Source organism: Pimephales promelas, chromosome 23 (genome assembly GCF_988280905.1).
Source record: "Pimephales promelas chromosome 23, fPimPro1.hap1.1, whole genome shotgun sequence".
Lineage (NCBI taxonomy): Eukaryota > Metazoa > Chordata > Actinopteri > Cypriniformes > Leuciscidae > Pimephales > Pimephales promelas.
In genome coordinates this window covers 28,500,528-28,516,478 of record NC_142791.1, presented here as the reverse complement: position 1 = coordinate 28,516,478, position 15,951 = coordinate 28,500,528, and the positions used below count along the sequence as shown (strand labels likewise).

Below are 15,951 nucleotides of genomic sequence, written 5' to 3'. Positions count from 1 at the left end.
AATCTCAGATATTGAAGTCATTTGAATCTTCCTATTCTCCCAGTGAAATGCATTGTGGGAGCATTACCTCTGGTCAGATGGATGGCTAGTTTGCGGGGAATATAAAACCCATAACGCTATAGATTTAGGCTCACTTCCCTTGATTGATATTCCCCTTTCTCCAGCTAAAAGGGTGAAACCACTTATGTGCATGCTAATGACCATTTCACTGGGCGTTTATCTGGAATGCACATTATCTGAAAGCTCACATTATTGCAAATATCATTGGACATGAATTACACTCGAGACGTGAACTCGGCTCGTCCTTCAGAAGCGTGAGTTCATGCCGTTAGAAAGCATTTACGGAGCGTTTCCTCTGCGTTAATGGCACTGCCGGTCTTCCAGGGCGAGTTTGGGAGAAAGTTATTTGCTTTTTGAGTTTGTAAAGTGCTCAAATGGTGTTTCAGGCGCAGGTCAGATTGAATTTGAAGTCTTGTTCTGGATTGGGCTGTGTAGTTTTGGCCTCGATCGCTGCGTCCTCCCGCTGTGTTCGGCTGTCTTGCTTTGTTATGATGTTGCTTTTCTGGGCTTTGGTTACTTAACGCACAGACAGATGACATTTTCTTGACGTATCGATCCACGGAAAAGGGCACGGCTAACACAAGGGCAAACACCGGCTTTTTCTTCTCCCAGAAACTAAATCTTGTGCACATTTTTTTTTTTTTTTGCTGTATGAAATCTAATATTTGCATTTCATATGGAGCGACAGCAAACATGATTTCCATCATCATGGTAGTGTTTGTTGCCCTTGTGTATTTTTTGCTGTTTAAGAGCTGTTTAATTGTCATGAAAATAATCTAAATAAGTTTATATGATACAATTTCTTAATTCACTGCACAAAATGCTTTTCTTTCTTAGTATTTTTCTCTTGTTTCCAGTCCAAATATCAAACTTTTCTTAAATCAAGATGCATTTACTAAAGTTGTAAAATTACATAAGATATTAAGTCTTGTTTTGTGGGGTAATGAATAAAAATGAAGTGAGTTTTTGCTTAAAGCAAGCAAATGATCTGCCAATGGGGTCTAGTTTCTGTTTGAATTAAGATTATTTTTCTTACACCATTGGCAGATCATTTAGCTTTTTTTTAAGCAAAGACGAATTAATTTGGATTAATTCCCTCAGAAAACAGGACATAATATCCTCATTTTACTCGTCTAGTAAATGCATCTTGTTTTAAGAATTTATAGATATTTGGACTGGAAACGAGACAGAAATGCTAAGTGAGAAAGCATTGTTTGCAGTGATTTTGGTCTGTAATGTGAGCTGAACATCTGTTTGCGAGATTGACTGGGTCGTTTCAGGAAGACACAAAGCAGAGGGGTCAAAGGTCACACGAGTTCCTCACAGCACAACATCTCTGTCGGTTTCATGCACATAAAAGCTCCATCCATCAGCGCATCGATTTTTCTGTCCATCGATGGATCTTCCCGTCTCTGACCGACTGTTTTCTACATCCAAATGGAGCTGTATCGTCTTTTGTTTGTGTATATTTATTTACGTGCCACCATTCTTTCAGTAGGACGTCACGGAAGCCCATTTTCACCACATTAGGGAATAATCATGCTTTTGTTCATAATTATTACACAAAGTTGAAATTATAATATGCCAAGTCCTATTTATGAGATGAAAAGTTGGAATTATGGCATACTAAGTCATAATTTCCCAAATTATTTTTGAAATTGACATAATTCAAAATGAGTTATGAATTATAATGCGAAATTATGACGTTGAGAAAATTTAAATTATGACTTAAGAAGTCGTAAATGTGACATAAATAGTCAAAATTATAACAAAAGTTGAAATTGACAATGTCGAAACTATGACCGTCGTTAAAATTTTCGACTTCAAAAAGTCTTAATCACAACATTAAAATTAGAAATAATGACATACTAAATCAGAATTATGAAAGTGGAAATTAACACAAGACGAAATTCATAATTGACAAAAAGTCCAAATTTAGATGCAAAATTTACAAATCAGAATTATAACATAGAAAGTCACAATTTCAACTTTTTATCTTATAATTTTGACCTTCTTTTTCTCATTATTTTGTCATTTTAAGTCATAATTTCATGGTTTTTGTTCTAATGTGGTGGGAATGAGCTTCCAGAACAGGAAAGAAAACCACTTAATGCCAGCGCAGGCCGAATGCACGATATGCAGATATTCTTGCGTGGTCGGGCCGTTCCTCATGCCACATCAGCGGGCGTCTCTGGTCTAATGGCGTCAGCTCCCAGAGTGCAGCAGAGAGGCCGTTCCTCACGTCCGTGTGTCAGATGTGAGGCTGCGAGTGCTTTTGACTGTTTATCAGCTTAAATCCGCCCCGCTCGCTCGTTAGTCCTAATGAAGCACTAAAACCCGTCTGACGGATGGTGCCGTTCCCTCGTTTGTCTGCAGAAAAGAGTCCGGGCTGGAAGTGACACCAAATGGAGAAGAATCGCCCTCGCCTGCCGTCATCACTCATGTCTTTATTTGGCTTGTTTGATTTTGTTCAATCCGATTGTGTTGAATTTGATTTTCATCCCTCACCCTCCATCCCTCCCTCTCTTTATCCCAAAGGTTCCTTATATCAGAAGTCCTCCGAACACACAGACAAGAGCAATGCTCTGCCTCATCCATGTGAGTCCTTCATTTCATTGATTTCTGTTTGCATGCGTCTCCAAACCTTCCTTATTTCCTCCCTTTTATTCGTTTTCTCCGTTCATACCATCTCTTTCCCTCTCGAGAGTGTTTGAGTGCTGAAAAAACAAGGTCTAAGGTTGTTGGATGACCAAATCTGGTGGTTTTAGAGCGGTTTTGGGTTTGTGTCAAGCCTGGGCGACCATCTAAATCAGCAAAATAGACCAGACCAGGTGTTTAAACTGACTTGGATTCAGGCTTAATGCAAGCAAAACAGACCAGACTCCCTGACCTAGACTGTCTAAGGTGGTTTGGCCACATCAGATCTGTTTCGCTGGTTTTAAAGGGTTTTAGGGCTTGTATAAAGACTGGGGCTCCAGCATATATCACCAATCCACCTTAGATTGTCGAGTCTGGTCGGTTTAGAGGTATTTGTATTGGGATTTGTGTTAGGCCTGGGCGACCAACTAAACCAGCTTACACCAGCAAAACAGACCAGACTGGGGGACCACCTTGAGTCTAAGGTGGTTTGCAGGTTTTTAAGATGGTTTGGATGAACTCTTAGGCTAAAATATACCGAACTACATGAACACACTAGCTTAGACTAGTCACATGGTCTGGTCTGTTTAGCTAGTTTTAGACTTGTGCTAAGCCTGGGAGAACATCTAAGCCATCATAGACCATCTTAAAGCGTCTAATCTAATGTAATGCGCTCACCCAGTTTGGTTTGTTTAGCTGGTTTTCAACGGGTTTGGGACTTGAATGATGTATGGGATAATATCTAAGACTTGCTAAGACCACCTTATACAGGTTCAAGCCGCATCCAGCTGCTTATTTACAATGTGAATCCTTGGAAAATTCCTATATTAAAATTCCTCTATTGAGTGTGTGTGTGTGTGTGGTGTCTCCGGCCTTTAAGCCCTGGGCGTCTCTTTCACATGTGATCGCTTGCTGAGGAAATGTGTGTGTCTCTCGCCCGCTTCTCCAGTGCAACCGCTCAATAATCCTTTTCATTTCTCTCTCTCTCTCCTCACGCTGTTCTACCTATAGTCCCTCATGTTCAAAGAAGCATATTAATCTCAGTGATACATTTTAATGCTCACCTCTGGTGTGTGTGTGTGTGTGTGTGTGTGTGTGTGTGAGACGCTTTATCATCAAAGTACTCGACCGGACGGAAGGGTTTCACGGATAGATCATGATATCGCTGGACTTTCATCATTCCGGCTCGATTCTCCGCGTCCATACGGAGCAGAATATGAGCATTATGCTCCTGTAGAGGGTCATCATTTACCTTGATATCTTTGTTAAAGATGGAAGTTTATGAATAATACAGAAGATCCTTCTGTTTGCAGAGAAATGAGGGAGTATCCATGTCAGCCGACCAGGAATAGATTTTAGTATTTGGGTATTCGGGTCTCTCTCGCTCATTTGGGATGCGGTGTGTGTGTGTGACCGTGTCGAAGTGACCGTGCGTGGAAACGTCGAACTCTGAGTGTGTCAGATAATCAAACCCCGTTCGCTGGCCTCTCTTCGCTTCTGAGATCACGGGTCAATCGATGGGATCAGCTCCTCTCCCTATCCTGAACTCATGCCATCCTCAAGCAGGGCGACTGAACCGTCCTGGAGGAACTCAGGTCTGAAAGCCACCATTAAATCTAATTTTTTTTTTTTAATACTGCAGGTTTTTTTTATAAATTATTTATCGGTGCACGTCATTATTGTGTTAAATTCATGTTCCTGGTAATAAGGCTGTCAAAATGGCTGAATAATATTGAATTTCCTATGGAATATTGCAGTGTATATTGTAAATGATGTATCATCATTGTGTTAAATTCATGATCCTGGTAATAGGCTGAAAAGCTAAATTCCAATTTCTTTCTTAAATATTAGCATAATTCTAAAGACTTAATGAGATAATTCAACCAAAAATTAAAATTAGCCCATGATTTACTCACCCTGAAGCCATCGTGTATATGACATTCTTCTTTCAGACAAATACAGAGTTATATAAAAAAAAATGTCCTGGCTCTTCCAAGCTTTATAATGGCAGTGAATGGCCATTTCTGGTTTGAAGTCCATAAAAGTGCATCTGTCCATCATAAAACTGCATCTGTTCATCATAAAACTGCATCTATCCATCATAAAACTGCATCTGTTCATCATAAATGTGCATTTGTCTATCATAAAAGTGCATCTGTCCATCATAAAAGTGCATCTGTCAATCATAAAAGTTAATCTATCCATCATAAAAGTGCATCTCTCCATCATAAAAGTGCATCTATCCATCATAAAAGTGCATCTATCATCATAAAAGTGCATCTGTCCATCATAAAAGTGCATCTGTCCATCATAAAAGTGCATCTGTCCATCATAAAAGTGCATCTGTCCGTCATAAAAGTGCATCTGTCCATCATAAAAGTGCATCTGTCCATCATAAAAGTGCATCTGTCCATCATAAAAGTGCATCTGTCCATCATAAAACTGCATCTGTTCATCATAAAACTGCATCTATCCATCATAAAACTGCATCTGTTCATCATAAAAGTGCATCTGTCCATCATAAAAGTGCATCTGTCCATCATAAAAGTTAATCTATCCATCATAAAAGTGCATCTCTCCATCATAAAAGTGCATCTATCCATCATAAAAGTGCATCTATCATCATAAAAGTGCATCTGTCCATCATAAAAGTGCATCTGTCCATCATAAAAGCGCATCTGTCCATCATAAAAGCGCATCTGTCCATCATAAAAGTGCATCTGTCCATCACAAAAGTGCATCTGTCCATCACAAAAGTGCATCTGTCCATCATAAAAGTGCATCTCTCCATGATAAAAGTGCATCTATCCATCATAAAAGTGCACCTGTCCATCATAAAAGTGCACCTGTCCATCACAAAGTGCATCAGTCCATCATAAAAGTGCATCTCTCCATGATAAAAGTGCATCTATCCATCATAAAAGTGCATCTATCCATCATAAAAGTGCATCTATCCATCATAAAAGTGGATCTGTCCATCATAAAAGTGGATCTGTCCATCATAAAAGTGCATCTGTCCATCATAAAAGTGCATCTGTTCATCATAAAAGTGCATCTGTCCATCATAAAAGTGGATCTGTCCATCATAAAAGTGCATCTGTCCATCATAAAAGTGGATCTGTCCATCATAAAAGTGCATCTATCCATCATAAAAGTGGATCTGTCCATCATAAAAGTGCATCTGTCCATCATAAAAGTGGATCTGTCCATCATAAAAGTGCATCTATCCATCATAAAAGTGGATCTGTCCATCATAAAAGTGCATCTGTCCATCATAAAAGTACATCTGTCCATCATAAAAGTGCATCTGTCCATCATAAAAGTGGATCTGTCCATCATAAAAGTGCATCTATCCATCATAAAAGTGGATCTATCCATCATAAAAGTGGATCTGTCCATCATAAAAGTGCATCTGTCCATCATAAAAGTGCATCTGTCCATCATAAAAGTGCATCTGTCCATCATAAAAGTGGATCTGTCCATCATAAAAGTGCATCTATCCATCATAAAAGTAGATCTGTCCATCATAAAAGTGCATCTGTCCATCATAAAAGTGGATCTGTCCATCATAAAAGTGCATCTATCCATCATAAAAGTGGATCTGTCCATCATAAAAGTGCATCTGTCCATCATAAAAGTGCATCTGTCCATCATAAAAGTGCATCTGTCCATCATAAAAGTGGATCTGTCCATCATAAAAGTGCATCTATCCATCATAAAAGTAGATCTGTCCATCATAAAAGTGCATCTGTCCATCATAAAAGTGGATCTGTCCATCATAAAAGTGCATCTATCCATCATAAAAGTGGATCTGTCCATCATAAAAGTGGATCTGTCCATCATAAAAGTGCATCTATCCATCATAAAAGTAGATCTGTCCATCATAAAAGTGCATCTGTCCATCATAAAAGTGGATCTGTCCATCATAAAAGTGCATCTATCCATCATAAAAGTGGATCTGTCCATCATAAAAGTGGATCTGTCCATCATAAAAGTGCATCTATCCATCATAAAAGTGGATCTGTCCATCATAAAAGTGCATCTGTCCATCATAAAAGTGCATCTGTCCATCATAAAAGTGCATCTGTCCATCATAAAAGTGCATCTATCCATCACAAAAGTACATCAGTCCATTATAAAAGTGCATCTGTCCATCATAAAAGTGCATCTCTCCATGATAAAAGTGAATCTATCATCATAAAAGTGCATCTATTCATCTAGGATGGCTTCAGGGTGAGTAAATCATGGGCTAATTTTCATTTTTGGGTGAAGTGTCCCTTTAATGTGAGAGGGGGAACAGTACTGTGTTGTCTCCTATACCCACAAGAGGGCGCAATAAACGAGTATAAACCAAATCAAGCATTGCGTCTTTAATTAAAAAGAAATGACATTCACTTTTTAAACGAGGAAAATTAGGTTACAATAGTGCATAAAACTGAGTAAGTGCATCAATAACCTGAGAAAACACACTTCACCACAATGAACTACATGAACACACACCAGCAAACTGGCATTCAGAAACACTCACACATCTACATATAGATCATCACACACACACCAGATGCTCTTGATCTGAGCGAGTGCGGAGCGCTTTCTGTTCTCTGTGTTCCAGCTGATGATGAAAGACTTTTCCTGCCATTTTATTCAAATTAACAACTCACCCACACCGCGCTGAACTGGATAAGCTAAGCTTTTTTTTATTTATTTTTTTTTACAAATTTGACGAATATTCAAAATTGAATTTTTTATTTGACGGCCATACCTGGTAATGTTGAATGAGAATCAGTTCCTCTCGCAGCTTCTCTTCTCTTCTCTGATGATGTGGGCGGGGCCACCTGTCACTCACATGAGATCAGCCAATAGCAAACCATCACCATCCAATCAATTCCCCACAGACACAATCAAGCCCCGCCCACATGTGTTCCTGTTCCAGAAGTTTCACTCGATATACAGAACAATAGAGAAGAAAGAGCAGCACATCTTTAAATGGGAACTTCCTCTTTCAGGAAACAGTTTTAAAGGAATTGTTCAGACAAAACTAAAAGAAAATTGTCATTTATTCACTTTCACATTGTTCCAAACCTGTAGGAGCTTCCTTCTCTGACAAAAGGAGGGTTTCTGTCATTTCTAAACCTTATAAATCACAATCAGTGCTCATTATATGGTAGAAAAGCACATTCTGCTTTTGTGAGGAAAGTGGTACAGCTTTGAGTTTGGGCCGACAGAAATCTTCCCAAGTGTGCGATAAGGCGATTGAAAACCATAAAAGAGAACGATTTCAGCCCGGATAAAAGCTTGATGGTTTAATGTTTAAGATTAGTTTTAATAAATATTAGTATTAATCTAATTGTAATGTAAATTACTGGAAGTTGTGCAGCATAAACTTTTTATTGCATTACTTTTCTTAAATACTTGCTATATTTCAAAGTGAAACATTGCAAGGGTTATATTTATTTTGATTAATGAACATCAATATTTATTTTATACATAATTTAATATTTTATAAAATATTAAAATAAATCTCATTATATTATTAATAATTCATAATACTTTTTTTCATAGTAATAATTCATAGTACTTTCTTATTGTTTAATATTTTATATTTAGTAATAATAATAATTATCATAATTATTAACAACAATAATGATAATAATTAATAATGAAAATCTTAAATACTTGCTTTGTATTTCATATTGAATAGTATTTTTTTATTTTTTTGTAATAACTTATCCTGGTACTAATATATAATTACAAAATTGTTGTCCTAATTGTGCAGACCTACAAACACAATCAGCAAACATGGAGCTTTTTTATTAGGATTTTGTTTTTTACCACAGTTTTAATCAGAAAAATTGCAATTAATTTTTTTTTTTCTCCAAATCACGCAGCCCTTCTCTCAAACTTTCAGCTTTGCACGCGCGTGTGTGTGTGTGTGTGTACATGTAAAGCGCTGTGTTTGTGCGTCAGACGGGTCACAGCGGCGGGTTTGGAGGGCGAGTCACATTAGTGAGATTAATCTGGAATATCACAGTGATTAAACTCGACCGTTCAGCTGATCATGACATCGATTACTGTTACCTTCACCAACACACACACACACACACACAGTATTTACTCCCAGAAAGGCCCCAGACTGGAGCTGCTGGTTGCTGTATTTCTCATCTGAAGTAAAGCTCGTTCTCGTTAACCGCATCAGGTTATTACTGCGCGCTCATAACCCAATATACATAATTGAGTCGACAGACACTCAGTGCTGCTTTATAACACACACACACACACTGCTGACGCCTACTGAGGGCTTATGCTGGAGTATTGCTGTTTATAAAATGCGTTTCTAAAATAGGTCACTATAAAAAATAAAAAAAGTAATGATTATGAAAACACAGTTTTGCTTTCTGCTTCAAAATATCACATTTAATTCGATGCGTCACTCGCCGTTTCTTTGTACCGTAATTAGTAACAGTAATGCCAGCAATTTCAGAGTAAAATGTACACATTTTATCAGTATATTAAAGATAAAAGTGGCTTAAACTTTTTTTCTGACATTTCCTGAATATAAATCAAATTTTATCATTTTTTATCAGTAAAAAAAAAAAATCTTAATATTAAAATACATTCTTATTTTAAAAAATAAGTGGTGTTGCTTTTCAGATCAATTTATTGTTTTGAGTGTTATTTTTAGGTATTTAATTAAAAAAGAAAGAATAATGAAAAACGTGATTTATTTTGTCAGTGCAAGTCCTGCCCGTTTGATCACAGTGAATCCATAAGGTGATGCACATGCAGGAATATCATGAGTATGATTGTTATGAATGCATGAGTACCAGTTGAATGACATCAGGGGTGTGTGACGGCGCCCTCTTCTGGTGGACCAGTGTGTCAGTGTGAGTGGGGCGCTCGTATGGATGTTCGTGTTTGCCTGTCTCCTCGCGGACACCTATATTACACACGCTCACACACTTGTCACTGCTTTGACAGGAAATTGCATTTTTCACAATTATCAAGGGGACAAAGGGCCTGTTTCTATGGAAATGAGGGCAAAGTATTGCTTCTAATGACGGCTTGTCAAAGTTTCCATTCCACACAATCATCGGGACTTTTTCTCCGAGACGGGAAGAGCCGAGGGTGGAATAGATGTGACGGCACGAGAGAACGGGGGAAAGTCTAATCTCTAGACGTGATCCGTGATGAAGTGAGGGAACACAGTCAGGCCAGATCGATCTCAAGCACACACACACACACACACACACACACACACACACGTCTGTCGCTCTGCTGGATCTGTTCTAATGCTGTTTCTTGTATCTGTCTTAAAGACAACTCATCTTTCCCCCTTTGCATTCATTCCACTTACAGTAAAATTAACAAAAAGAGTTTGTATAGTTGTGTGTCTATTAGGTGTGGCAAACCTTACATTACGATACAAGTCATTTTACATCATGGTTACAGCTTTATTAACCAATCAGCTTCAAGAACTGTCTATTCATATTCTATTATAGATATTATGATTATTACTACTTTTATTTTCCAACTATACCTAACTCATAAAGTAATTTTAAAGTCAAAATCCTCTGCATGAATGTAAATGATTATATTTTCTTGATTGACACACAGCTTCAGATCGGATGATTCACACATGACTCGTATCGTATGAATGAACCAGTCTGACATCAGTGTGAAAACCTAAAGACTTCACACAATCAAACTAATATAATGAAACCGAATGTGATTTTAAGTTCTCACACACACACATCATTGGATGATATGCACTCAACGCTGATCACATGACCCAGTCCTAGTGTCCATTATAGCGTGATGATGTGAGATCTAAAAATTCTTGTTTGCTGTTTCACATGTACAGACTACATGACTACACACACCTCAACGGCACTACACTTCCCAGCATGCCTCGTGTTCCCCGCCATCACCTGATCAATCACCATGGATCAGCTGTCTGTCATGGTCTCGTCATCATCTGTGTATTTAGCTTGTCGTCAGTTGTTTGTGTGTTGTGCGTTGTCTCATCTGTTGAGTGTGTTACTCATTAGACAAATTAGTTACTTCTCAATGATCTCCGTCTTCCGTGGATCTAACGGTGACTGAGACGCATGATCAATACATCACCGGTTCCTCTCTCTCGCTGGACACTAATAAAGTCTTGAGTTATTAATATCTGAGCGATCAGTGAGGATATTAGACTCTAGATAGAATCTCCCTCCTAATTTAACAGCGCTTTAATAAAGGCATGAGACTGATCTTGTGTGTGTGTGTGTGTGTGTGTGTGTGTGTGTGTCTCCAGCCGCCCCCAGCACAGATGACGTGGCTCTTTACGTGGGAATCGTCATCGCCGTCATCATGTGTTTGGTGATTTCCGTCATCGTGGCGCTGTTCGTGTACCGGAAGAACCACCGGGACTTCGACTCGGACATCATGGACTCGTCGGCACTCAACGGAGGATTCCAGCCGGTCAACATCAAGACGGCTCGCACAGGTACGGGACGCGTCCCCGCGCTGCACACTCAGCTAATATGAGAGATTCCTTAAAGGGTTAGTTCACCCCAAAATGAAAATGATGTCATTAACGACTCTCCCAAACCCGTCAGACCTCCGTTCATCTCCAGAACACAGTTTAAGATATTTTAGATTTAGTCCGAGAGATTTCTGTCCCTCCGTTGGAAATGTGTGTACGGTACACTGTCCTTGCCCAGAAAGGAAATAAAGACATCATCAGAGTGGTCATGTGACATCAGTGGGTTAGTTAGAGTGTTTCGAAGCATCGAAAATACATTTTGGTCCAAAAACTGGGACTTTATTCAGCATTGTGTTGTGTTCCGGTTCTGCTGTGGATCCGCGTTCAGTGCCGCTGCTGACGTGTGTGTGGTATGTGCGTCTTACGTCACATCCACAGCAGAACCGGATCACAACACAATGCTGAATAAAGTCGCAGTTTTTGGACCAAAATGTATTTTCGATGCTTCGAAACACTCTAACCAACCCACTGATGTCACATGACTACTTTGATGATGTCTTTATTTCCTTAAAGAGTACCTAAACACTTAACCAACTTTTTTTAGTTAATGATCTGTAAGAATGGATCTTTATTAATACCAGTCATTGATTCGAGTAACTTTTTTTGGCATTTGTTTATAAAGTGTTCTATTTCTACAATATATGGTGTAAAAGCGTCTCAGTGCTGCCCTCTTCAGGTTGAACGGTGGCTACTGCAGTTGAATTTTCCTATTGGATGTTTGCGGTGGTACGTGACACAGCGGTTGTTGGTGACATACAAAGAGATGCGTCTCAGGTGCACGCCCCCCTCCGCTGGGCTCCGCCCACTTTTCCAGCATTTTTCAAATATTGCCAGTGGGTGGAGTCAGGCTCTGACCAGGGGATTAGTTACCCTTTCAAAAAAATAAATGCATATACATAAAAACATGTCATACACAACTGGATGGTGGATATGATTTTTCTTTAATAACTAGAGTCTGCCCAACATATGCACACCGATGATATCAATATTTTATTGGGCTTTTATTGCTTTTCTATATTTGTGATATGTGAGAGAACATTTGCCTAGTTTGATATTTCCTGAGAATATCCGCCGTGGCAGTCCAGCCTGAACTCATGACACTCCTCTTTGTGTCAGTGTCACTGTAATGATAAAGGAAGTGACGGATGGTGTGCCGCTGATGAATGCGACCGCAGACGGAGAATTGATGCGCGTCAAAGTCTGGAACGAGGAGATACTCATAACTCAGCGGCGTTTGAGTTTCCTGCTATTAGGAGCTTGTCAGCGTGATGTGAAGGCAATCTGCACGTTATCATGACGGTGTAATTAGTTTTGTCTGTCTGGCATGTTGAGTGTTAATTACCCATCAGCCTGAGTTACGCCAGCCGAAGGTGTTGTGGGAAACAATGGGTCGAATGCGCATCAGCGTTTGCACTTCACACACCAGGAGAACAAGAGCACCGCAATCATCACTTATCAAACACAATCATTCATGAGTTTTGAACATCTTTGAGCTAAACTATTTACTTGGACTCGCTGAGATTAAGCAAATATTTCAATAATTGAATAAACCTTTCATGTGTTCCTGTTTTTATTTATTTATTTATTTTTATGTTGATTAATGGTCACACAACATGCAGGTAAACACATATTTCATATTTTAAGTAAGTGTTTTATTTGGATATTTATATTTATCATTTATATATCATTTTTTTTTTAATTTAGATATATTTTTTAAATATGAAAATGGGAAACTAATGGGAATTTAAATGTTCAAAAAAGTTCCAAAGCTGTACGATTTCTTTCTCTTCCAGGTTTGATATAGTTAACGTAAACTAAAACCACTAAAAATAAAATAAACATTAACTGAAATGGGGTTTATAAAACACAGTTAGAAAACACACACACACATGCATATATATATATATCTTTATATATATCCCTCAATATATCTATATATATTTTCATTTACTTTTCGTTTTAATCTAAATAAAAATATCTAAAAACTATATAGACATTTATTTAAAAATCACAATAAAATATAATAAGTACACTAATAAAAACAACTAAATTACTGAAACTTTAACTAAAATAAAAAAATAAAATACAAAAACATTCAAAATATTAATAAAAAAATGGATTACAAAAGATTGTCCATCTAGAGTCAGTCATTGGGGACCGATGTTTTCTACAACCCAAACATCATCGAAATATCTTCTTTTATAACATGAAAGTGAGTAAATGGTCATTTTTCGACTTCTATGGTGTTTTAATTGGCTAGAACTGCATGTGAAGCCCCAGATTCCCCCTGAAGTGATCTTACGTGTGTGTGTGAAGCGTGTGTTCGGTGACCTCTCCTCGAACCTCAGGTCTCAGCGGCAGACGGTCACGGATGCAGAGAATCGTTAGCGGTGTCAGTTTGCGAGTCGCGTGCAGTGTGTTCGCGCCCGATCTCATGAATATTCATGCGTGTACCTGTGAAGGATCGGTGTGGATCCCGATGCCCTCTGAGTCTGGGTAAAGATGAGGACCGTAACGAGGGAAAGACTAATGATGCCTCCGGATATATGCCGCTCTTCAGGGAGAAACGCTTCATCACAGCGCAAATAATAGACACTCGATTCTACTCAATGCATTAATAATGCTTTACCAGCGTGTGCTAAACAGGTTTGCACTAAGCGTTTTAGGCCTGTGTGTGTGTCGCACACTTGGAAACCCAACTAAAAAATGTCTTATCACACTTATTTGTGTTATTGTACTATAATGTAAATAATTACTGTAGTTTTTATTTAATATGTTGAAGTACCGTTTATTAGTTTTTGTATTTATACACTTTAGTTCACAAGTTTGGGGTCAGTAACATTAGTTTTGGAAAAAAATGAATTCCTTTATTCAGCAAGGACAGATTAAATTGATCAAAAGTCACAGTAAAATATTCTATTTCAAATAAGTGGATCAAAACCTTTCAAAGTTGAACATGAATTTTGAACAAGACCCGTTCTTGTCTTATAAGACTTTGATGTTTTTAACGTTCACAACTTTTACAAAACATTTTCCACACAATACAAATATTAAAGCCAAAAATATGTATAAATGCAACTTTCATGAAGTAAAAACCTTCCTTCCGCTGGAAAAAATAGTCCCTGGCCGTAAACATTACGCATTATTTCGCAGTAAAGACTGTCTTTATGAGTGAGTGAGTCAGTAGAGGAGACATTTACATTGAAATGAGTCCGTTTGTTGAACACGGAGAAGAAAGATGCAACTGACACATGACCTGGTCTCGTTAAAAGGACCAGGTTTTGCTGCAGACATTCAAGTGGATATTTTATTACGAATATAGGACTGACCTGAAGGAAAATGCCATGTCTACTGTAAATGCTCACTCGATTCCTCAATACTCTACAACCAACAATATCAATGTGAACAAACGTGTTTGCGTTGCTAAGAGTGGTTGCTAGGGGTGTAACGGTGCGTGAAGCGGTCAGCCGTGTTTTATCGTGAATATAACACGGCTATTGACCATTATTAGGGCTGTGCAAAGATTAATTGCGATTAATCACATCTAAAATAAAAGTTTACATGATATATTTGTGTGTGCTGTGTATAATTATTTTGTATATATAAATACGCACACATGCATGTATATATGTAAGAAAATGTATATTATGTCATATATAAAAAATAATTATATTTATACATAATATAGATTATGTATGCATATATATATTTATATATACTATATTTACGTGCAAATAATTCTTGCATATATATACAAAAAAATTATACACAGCACACACACATTATGTAAACACAAACTTTTGTATTTGGATTAATCACAATTAATCTTTGCACAGCCCTAATTAAAATATATTGTCGTCAGTTGTTGTTATAATAATAATATATATATTATTTTTCTTGAACATTATATTATCAGATTTTGATTGACTTTAATTAATTTGTCAATTTAAAAATGAAATATCGTATGTATATTATAACTAGTGCTGTATTTGGTGTGTGTGTGTGTGTAGCTGATCTGCTGGCGGCTCCTCCTGACCTGACGTCCGCGGCGGCCCTGTACCGAGGACCGGTTTACGCGCTCCACGACGTGGCCGACAAAATCCCCATGACCAACTCTCCTCTGCTGGACCCGCTGCCCAACCTGAAGATCAAGGTGTACAACTCGTCCGGTCTGGTGACGCCGCAGGAGGACCTGTCCGACATCTCGGCCACACTCTCTCCCAAGCTCCCGCACGCGCTGACGGAGGCCGACACCATGAGCCGGCGCACACACACACTCGTGCGCTCCTGGGACCCGTCCTGCACCGCGTTCGGCTCCTTCAACGCTCTCGGGGGTCATCTGATCGTGCCCAACTCAGGTCAGTGCGGATCTGTGTCCGGACCACACGACAGATGCGCCGCTGTTGTGCCCACTATCATCGGTGGGTTTAGGATGAGTTAGGCAATCAGGTACTTGATTTCAACGATTTGGCTGGGGGTCGAAATTCAGCACAACACCAACAAAATATTTCGTACGTGAATATTATGGCACGAGTGAAGCACAAAGCTTTGTTTACAAAAGAAATAATAGGTTAGAAATTAAATTTTACATTGAAGCCATGGAAACATTTGGATTCGAGTGCCGAACGAGAGGTACGTCACGTGAGCCCTTAAATTTAAGCTTTGTCGGCTCTGTATCATGATTAGCGATCCGGTCACCCGATTATCAGCGAACCATCTTGTGT

The 15,951-nt window shown here is 38.5% G+C and overlaps 1 protein-coding gene across 3 annotated transcripts in view; it reads left to right on the top strand.

Annotated features, from left to right (window-relative positions):
- The window catches only part of unc5cb (unc-5 netrin receptor Cb), a 189,489-nt gene that overhangs the window by 155,435 nt on the left and 18,103 nt on the right, over positions 1-15,951 (top strand). For 2 of the 3 annotated variants that reach the window (XM_039662011.2, XM_089126524.1), the window contains 3 exons: positions 2,599-2,658; positions 10,997-11,188; positions 15,238-15,585. In XM_039662011.2, the coding sequence (XP_039517945.2) occupies positions 2,599-2,658; positions 10,997-11,188; positions 15,238-15,585 (600 nt within the window). The remainder of the gene's footprint in view (positions 1-2,598; positions 2,659-10,996; positions 11,189-15,237; positions 15,586-15,951) is intronic. The other variant, XM_039662012.2, reaches the window with a different exon arrangement.